Source organism: Pygoscelis adeliae, unplaced genomic scaffold (assembly GCF_000699105.1).
Source record: "Pygoscelis adeliae isolate BGI_AS28 unplaced genomic scaffold, ASM69910v1 Scaffold298, whole genome shotgun sequence".
NCBI classification, from domain to species: domain Eukaryota; kingdom Metazoa; phylum Chordata; class Aves; order Sphenisciformes; family Spheniscidae; genus Pygoscelis; species Pygoscelis adeliae.
The window spans coordinates 1799698-1808966 of NW_008825303.1; the positions used below are offsets into that span (position 1 = coordinate 1799698).

Consider the following 9269-nt stretch of genomic DNA (forward strand, 5'->3'; position numbering starts at 1 on the left):
TGCTGCTCCATGGTGGAAGTTAATCCAGCCATTGTACAATAGCATTCTCAGTAATGCAAGATTTCATTTCTCTGCATTCCCTTTGAAAGTAGTCGTTCTTGCTTAGCATTTATGTGCAATATTTAGTCCACTCACTACGCTGAACTGAGTTCAAAGAACTACTTTTCTTCAGCCTCTTCTTGGTGGATGGTTTTTCACAAATTGAATACCATCTCGGCACATACACAGCTGTCGAATAGATCAAAGTATGACCATGGGCATTTTATTAAACTTTACGAAAGAGTGACACCACCTTTAGAATAAATAAGCAGATACTGAAATGCTCGCTCGCTTAAGTTTGAATTCCTGACAACGCTGACATATAAAGAATAATACACATAATATATTTTGTTACATTGGAAATGAAAATTTAAAAACTCAGTAACAGGGAGCCTTGGACAAAAGTAAAAGTGCAGTTAACAGTCTGTTAAAAGTAAAAGTGCAGTAACAGTCTGTTAAATTGACTATCATCCAGTGGTACTTCTGCTGATATTTCAGTTCAAGTCTTTAGTCAATTTAAGTCAAAGTCAACAATGCATCTATTTTAATAATGAAAAGAAATCTGATAGTGACCATACCGAATTCCATTTAGTCACTTTGGTTTTGTGATGTCGTGATTGAAGTAAGAGTTTTATAAATAAGAGTTGAGGCCTGTTGCATAAATTCAGGACCAACGGGATTACCAGTTAGATACAATAATGGTCATGATGTTACATTGCAAGCATTGCCAAAAATTCATGTGGAACGTGACTCGCTCACTTTACAAAGCAATTTCTTATACTCTTATTACAAAGACGTATGCTTCAGTTGATGGGATTAGCCCAATAGCAAGGCAAGACAAATACTTTTCCTGGAATTAGGTGGCTTTTCCTAAAGGATATGAAAAACTTTAAAATGCCAAACAACTTCATCTACACATCAGTTTTTATTTTCAGATCATTCAGTTTTTCTGGTGTCTATGGATGTGCTACGGTTTCATCTCCTGGACTTTGTTTTAGTTACGTGGCAGTTATGTGAAGTGCTGTAGGACTGAGCACTGCTTGATGTGCTATTTTGTAATGATTTGTAATTACTCATAATTATCTTTTATTATTTTATAATTGACTACTATTTCATCAGATTGCAGTAACAGGAGAACTAAACCTGACTTAAATTTAGATGGATGTGCTTAGACTTGCAAATGAAGTGCCCAGTTGTCTAATTCAAAGCCCACTTAGCTGGTGTTCCGAAAGTTAGTTATTTGACAAAAGAATGCTGTGGTTGCATAAGTTGGAAGACACCTGTATTTCAAAAGCCTCATCTCTCACAAGGTGGTCTGTTCTGGTATTGTATCCACTAGCCCTACTGGTCATACTGCATTGGACTCTAGTAGTCTTGTGATTTGATCACAAACAAAATACATTCTGTTGGTTTATTTTGTATAAAAAACAATCAGAATACCCAGGCCTGGTTCTGTTTAAAATAACAATAACCATTTATCTCTAGTTTGTTAACTGTTCAGAAGCTAGTAAGTGTGCTTAAATGGATAAATGTTTTCAGTATTTGTTTAAATGATTAGAAAGTTAGGGAAGTTGTTGTTTTATGGAACGATAGATTTGCATTTTAAATAGCAAGAAACCTCATTAGGAACAGCTGATCTCTCTATTTGCACATGCTTGTTGAAAGACACATTTGGATGACTGAAGTGTTCCAGACAGACCTTTGGAACTTCATATCTCCAAGATGACTAAGCTGGACTGCTTCACAGTGCTGTTCTCTGTGAAATGACAGCTCTTACCAAAAGCTGTTAAATCTATGCACTTGCTTGGTGTCTATCTTACATTTCTTAGTACAGGTGAATCAGACAATATACATTTATCACTGTTCTTTTTTAATGCTTTAAGTCTAAGTATTTAGAAAATACTCTACCTAGTTTAGCAATCCCGGAAGCCAGTATTGTAGCACTACAAAGATAATCTTGATATGGAAAAACAAGAATTTCTTTTCAGACCTGCGCTTTTCTGAATGTAGTTTTGAGTAGCCCTAGTGGAGGTAATGTAGTAGAAAGGTGAAGGCAATCCTTTAAGTATCTTGTGTGATACTCAGTTTCACGTATGAGCAGCCATAAGGGCAACTTAATATTTAAATTCACTTATGCTGACTCCCAGCTTTAGTCCACATGAAACTCCTTTGCAGAAAATGATGTTGTAGGTCTTATTGAATTTTGATGCGTTCCAAAATCTTCTTGTCTCACTTTGTATATGTCCTCAATCTTGAAAATACAACTGCTTTCAGGTGAATAACGTGTGACATTGTTCTTTCTTGGTTATAGCAAGCAGATGAGACTCTGGATTTCGAAGAACAGATCCTGGAAGCAGCTAAATCCATTGCAGCTGCTACCAGTGCCCTTGTGAAGTCAGCTTCAGCAGCCCAGAGAGAACTGGTGGCACAGGGAAAGGTGGGTAAACAGGACAAGTAGCAACAGCAGGGGGGGAAGCATCAAAATTAAATCTCGTCTCTTAACTGTTCTCTGTTAAAACAGTAGGAAAGGAGCTTGAGAATGACTAATGAAAATGTAAATCTTTTCATTGCTCATCACAATACATGGCCCAGACCTGGTTCTGTTTAAAAAACCCACAATTATGTTTATTTAAACTTTGCAAGTGTAATCAAGTGTTTGGCTCTTCAGATGTTTCAGCTGCGGGGAGTTTTTGTGTTTGTGGGGTTTTTTTAATTTCGTGAAGATCTGCAATTCAAGCTAGTCATGTATAGTCCCACAAGACAGCTTGGGGATACAAAAACAAATGTCACAGTATACAATACCGCTCTGGACCAGAATAGCAAAGGGCCTCACTAATTGTGCCCTCAATGTTTTGTTCTCTGATTCAATGGGGACACAGGCCTGCATGCAAATTCAGTACATTTAAGTGGACGTGCTTGTAATTATTGTTGGGACCAATGGAAAGAATGCTTACAACACGCGTCGTCCTTTTGGTCTGGTCGGGATTGAGGTCTTCGTAATTCATTTCATATCCATCACTGGTTTTTTTTTTTTCCCCAGTTAATATACTTTGAAACTTAAAATCTGAACACCAAACAGATATGTTGCTTGTGAGAACAATCTGTTATAGGATCATTGTTGTTGTATACTTATGCTTTCCAGTTTCATCTAATTCTTTATTCTGAGCAGACTGTGTCACGGATCGTGTCACAAAAGCACTATACTGTCTACTTCAGCTAGGATTCCTGGGGAGTTTGTGCTTTTAGTTCCAGCAGGAGCACAGAGCGCTTGTTTCAGAACAATAGTGATATAACTGTTTGAAAAGACCCACCATAAGCTGTAGCTATGGAAGTTATCAATAATGCATAAAACAAGATATTATTAATACCCATTGAAATCTGGCTGTGGAGACAGTACAAAAAATGAGAATTTTGACTTACCTGCTTAGCTTAGATTATTGTGCAGTCTGCTTTTATGTGATAAGACCTGTTCTTATTGAGTTCCATTATGACATACAGCTTGCTTTACTTTCCTCACCACCACCACTGTAAAGTTATACAGAATAATACAGAATGTATTTCTATCCTGGTACCAGCCCTGAATCTCCCTCAGGTAGTTTTGGCTTCTTTGCTCCCACGGGTATATTTCTGTTTGTGTCTTTCATATTGAGGCTAACACCACTTGCATCCTATTCCATCCAAGTTCAGATAATTGCTAAAACCACTTTAATCTGTCTGTCTGAGGAAAGCCGTAGCTTGCTGTTCTAATAAAAGCACACCTGTCAAATATAGTGCCACATTAGCAGATCCATTCAGCCTGCTTTACTGAATTTAGCCATTTTGCTTTATCTGTCACTCTTCTATACTAACTTGCTGAAAGATCAGGAATTTTTGCAGTGAATGGCTTTTACTGATAGTTTCTTGCCTGCTTGGAGGATCTGCAAATAATACTGTGGTCTTTAAGAGAAGAAATGAATCCCAACCAAAATCAAAATTTAATGAAACATCAAACTTCAGAATTATTTGTGGCACGTCCTCTCATGATACTTCTCACAAATAAATAAAGCCATTAAGATACTTCTGAAATAATGAAGTCCTAACCTGTTTTCCTTCTCTTCTTTCTTTACTAATTACTATTGCTTAGGTAATAGTTACTATGGCGTATCCTCTGACTGCTGTGGTAGCCTGTATCTCCAGGTCAGCCAGAAGTACAGGAAGCTGGCTTCTAAAATGACTGACCAAATTCTTGCCCATAGTGAATGGCTCCAACCTGCTTGGTGGGAAGATTTTGTTATTGATATTGGGGGAAATGTTTTGCTTTGTAAGAAACCTTCTGAGGCATGTGGTATGGACTCCTCCCAGAAAAGCGTGGCTGGCATGTAGGCGGGAAGGACAGGTTTGATCTGCTCCACATCCACTACTTCAGTACTGAACAGTAAATGGCTGTTGGCTTAGATTCCTCACTGACCTTTTTATTTGGTACGGAGGCGGTGGGAAATCCTTACCCAACTGCATGGATGTGTGCGAACTGGGCACGTTCTTGTTCCAAATAAATTTCCGACGTTGGTCAGTAAAGGCTGTGAAAATATCTTACAGGGCAAATTGGTGCAATATTGTAGTTGAAGACTTTGCTAAAGGAATTTTAAGGAATTCCACTTTCCCCTGTGGAATTGTTATAAAAGAATTAATTTGATGTTAGGCAACCGTTTCCATTACTGCAGTATAGACGAAGTCTGGGAAGTTGGATCTGATCTATCTTCTTCCACACCACCCCCCTATTCACTCACTCATGCATGCGCACACACGCAAAATTCAGACACCACTAACTAGACTCCTGCATCTGTGGTCTACTTAAAATATGTTTTCTGGGGATGATTAGGCAAGAAAACCTTGAAACCTAAAGAATTCAGGGACCTAGTATATTCTTTTGTATAACTGTTTGCTCGGTTATACAAATGTGTCACCATAGCTATGAGAGAACACATCTTCTGTTTATGTCGATGCTACACATAAGGATTTGATTCTGATCCCTGGGATCCTCATTATGCACAAATCCCCGTTTCCATTTCTTTTAAAATACAACAAGTTTCTGGACCATGTTTACATTTCATATCTTCCAGCTTCTCTCCCAAAAACTCCCAGGCCCAGGCAGTTGGGGTGGGGGGCTGGCAACCAACTGTAGAATTTTGTTTCATTATTTTCTTCTGATGTGGGAAGAAAACTGCTGGTTTTTGCCAGTACTGCTGATCCCATGAACGCTTCAGTGGATGAGCCATGCAGAAAAATGGGCTGCTTTCCTCAAATGCCATTATTAGGCACAAAAGCAGTTGGGGGGCTTCCCTGAGGAGCTTTCTGTTTTGTACCTTCCCCTAGTGCCAGAATCAGAAGAGATTCAGGAATGATGTAAACCCAAATGTGTTGTGGAGACAGAAGTAAGTTATTTTAACGGCCAGGAGATTAGTAACTACTGCTTCAACTGTTGCTTAGGCTAAAGTCTCAGCTGCAACAATCATTATTCTGGGACTTCTACACATGTCCCAAGGATGGGGCAATTCAAGCAGCATAGCAAGTTGGACGCTACATGAGCAGGCAGATGTGTGCTGGAAGCACACTTACTCTGACACCTAACTTTCAGTTGGATTTTCTGCTCCTGTATGTTCAGCTGGGCACAGTCATGGGTGCAGGTGTTTCCTTTTTTCGTAGATTACTGTTTGTCTAAATCTGAGACAAAGCAATTGTATTTTCTATTTCATTGTAAGCCATCTCTGAACTGTTTTTTCAGGTTGGAGCAATCCCTGCAAATGCAGCTGATGATGGACAGTGGTCTCAGGGACTTATTTCCGCTGTGAGTAACTACTTCTCTTAAGGAAAACTAGCACCTTTTCTGAAGAAATAATATCCTGTGAAAATACACAGTGACTTTTTTTACTGTCTCCTAGGCCCGAATGGTGGCAGCTGCAACCAGCAATCTCTGTGAAGCAGCTAATGCCTCAGTGCAAGGCCACGCTAGTGAGGAGAAGCTCATCTCATCTGCCAAACAGGTGGCAGCTTCTACAGCACAATTGCTTGTGGCTTGCAAAGTGAAGGCTGATCATGACTCTGAAGCCATGAGGAGGCTACAGGTACTTGTGACCTTAATTATTGAAAACACATAGTAGTGCTATCTATGTAAACGCTGTTTTAGCACTGCGTGAACAAACCCCAAATTTTAGGAATAATCTCTTGAATTTTCAGAATTCTGTTCAGTTTTTCTTCCTTGTGGTATTCTGGGACACTTTCATTCATCAAGGATGAAGTGATTGTGCATTTGTCATTATTCAGCAGTAGCTACAGCTCAATTCACTGCTTGTTTTGTTCTTCATTCTTTAAAAGATGTTGAGAGATGCAAATGCTGACTGGCCTGTGCCAAGCCCTGGTTTAGGTGCAATATTGATTCATATTCATGATAAGCCACAGGAATACATGACCTGAGAATGTTTACTACGTGCATTTTTATAGCGACTGAGTATAGTTGGTTTCTCTGCAGTTATTCTGCATTCAGTTAGACTCCCAGTGAGCTTGCAAACAGGTAAGCACACTTAACTTGGTTGCACATGAGTATCCTCCTGACCTCTGCAAGATTATGCATATGTTCAACAAAGTACTTGCCTAAGTGTCAGCCTGAGTTGTGGTCAGTTTTCCTTTGTTTCTAGGAGTCAAGAGACAGCAATTGTAGATAGAACATTTCTAAAATGGAGAATCATTGTCAGACAAAAACAAGAACAGTAGCTGATGCAACATCTCAACTGAAGTCTGAATTAACTTTTTTACATGAAACTGGTTCCCTTTTGTATTACACATCCATTTCATGTTGAGCTTCTATGAACCATTACTGAATTAACGCTGTGTTACAACAGGTAAAATCTAACGTCTCCAGAAGTTTTGTTTAAGGGTGTTCATTTTAAAAATGGCTACAGCGTTCTCTGACATCCTGTCCTGCAGGCTCAGCCTGGAATGTAAGAACTATTTCAGCTCCTTTTTTCATACCATCAACATGGAGTATCTTTGGTGGTAGTGAAATTTTCCCTTTTTCTCTTATTTGTGCAGATGCTACTAATGCACTCAATATAACAGTTCATGTATGGATAGGTAGAATCATAGAATCATTAAGGTTGGAAAAGACCTCCAAGATCATCGAGTCCAACCGTCAACCCAACACCACCATGCCCACTAAACCATGTCCCTAAGCGCCTCATCTACCCGTCTTTTAAATACTTCCAGGGATGGTGACTCACCCGCTTCCCTGGGCAGCCTGTTCCAATGTTTAACCACTCTTTCAGTAAAGAAATTTTTCCTCACATCCAATCTAAACCTCCCCTGGTGCAACTTGAGGCCATTTCCTCTCATCCTATCGCTTGTTACTTGGGAGAAGAGGCCGACACCCACCTCACTACAGCCTCCTTTCAGGTAGTTGTAGAGCGTGATAAGGTCTCCCCTCAGCCTCCTTTTCTCCAGGCTAAACAACCCCAGTTCCCTCAGCCGCTCCTCATAAGACTTGTTCTCCAGACCCTTCACCAGCCTCGTTGCCCTTCTCTGGACACGCTCCAGCACCTCAATGTCCTTCTTGTAGTGAGGGGCCCAAAACTGAACACAGTAGTTGAGGTGCGGCCTCACCAGTGCCGAGTACTTGGACCTTGTTCCAAGGACCCGGCACTTGGCCTTGTTGAATCTCATACAGTTGGCCTTGGCCCATCGATCCAGCCTGTCCAGGTCCCTCTGCAGAGCCTTCCTACCCTCGAGCAGATCAACACTGCCGCCCAACTTGGTGTCGTCTGCAAACTTACTGAGGGTGCACTCGATCCCCTCATCCGGATCATTGATAAAGATATTGAACAAGACCGGCCCCAAAACTGAGTCCTGGGGAACACCGCTCGTGACCGGCCGCCAACTGGATTGAACTCCGTTCACCACAACTCTCTGGGCCCGGCCGTCCAGCCAGTTTTTTACCCAGCGCAGAGTCCACCTGTCTAAGCCGTGAGCCGCCAGCTTCTCCAGGAGAATGCTGTGGGAGACGGTGTCAAAGGCCTTACTGAAGTCCAGGTAGACCACACCTTTCACTCATCCCCTAGGCAGGTCACCTGGTCATAGAAGGAGATCAGGTTGGTCAAGCAGGACCTGCCTCTCATGAACCTGTGTTGGCTGGGCGTGATCCCCTGGTTGTCCCGCAGAATCAAGTCCAACAGAAATACATATGACTAAGTATCTGTCTGAGAAAGAGGAATTGATGTCATCGTTTTCTTCACAGTAGAAAAATGGCTTAAATATTTAGGAGGAAAAAATAAACGTATGAGCATGTGAAAAATCTGTTTGTTTCTATAGAAAACAGTAGCATGTTAACATTATCTCTAGGGATGAGATGGTTTTAGTGTTTTATAGTGGATTCATATAGATCGACTTTGTCAAGGATCTGTGGGGAGGTATCAGTAACTGGAAGATAGTTCTGACTGTAATTCAACTTGCACTTTAATATCCAAATGCCAAGATGGGTCTGAAGGAATTTTAAATGCAGAACAAACAATAGAAACAGGAACAAAATCAGGTACTAGAGACTGTGTTTTCTCAGCTCTGCCAGGAAATTCAGGGTACTCAGTCACTTTAGGCAAATATTATTAAATAGACATCGAATGTGAAAAGTTGGAGGGGAATGTGAAAAGGAAATGAGCCCAAGCATGGATTGAAATTGAACTTTGCCACTTTACCAAGCTTCATATTAGTCCCAAAATGAATAATGAAGGGAAAAGCAGTTTGCATTTGGAAATAATGTCCTTTATCATAACAAAACCAGTGAGTTGATGTCTACCAAATATTTTTACTGGTGGATTTGCCAAAACTACTGGGGCTTTTCAGCTGGCTTTGCCCCCAGCACAAATGTTCTCACATAGCTTTAATCAGTAGGTTAGGTTCAGGAGGTAGAGTGCATTAGTTTTCTCTTTCCTACCCCACAAACAACTGCAAGCTTTGGGAGAAGACATTTGAACTCCATTTCCCATGAATTCTAACTTGGAATGCACTGTTACAGAATCTGTTCCAAAACTTAATGAAACAAATGGAAATGTTTCCGTTCTCTTTGGTGAGGTCCAGACTGAGCAGAGCAAATTCCAGATAGTTTGTCCTTGGGTCATTTCAGGTGGGAAGAGAATTAAATTGAAAGGGAGATGAAGCTGGAAATATGGAATAGGACTTGGGGGGGGGGGGGAGATAACATGCGGTCG

The 9269-nt window shown here is 40.6% G+C and overlaps 1 protein-coding gene across 1 annotated transcript in view; it reads left to right on the forward strand.

Annotated features, from left to right (window-relative positions):
* The window catches only part of TLN2 (talin 2), a 175042-nt gene that overhangs the window by 159417 nt on the left and 6356 nt on the right, over window positions 1–9269 (forward strand). The window contains exons 54-56 of the mRNA XM_009330049.1: window positions 2351–2476; window positions 5801–5863; window positions 5958–6140. Coding sequence (XP_009328324.1) covers window positions 2351–2476; window positions 5801–5863; window positions 5958–6140 — 372 coding nt within the window. The remainder of the gene's footprint in view (window positions 1–2350; window positions 2477–5800; window positions 5864–5957; window positions 6141–9269) is intronic.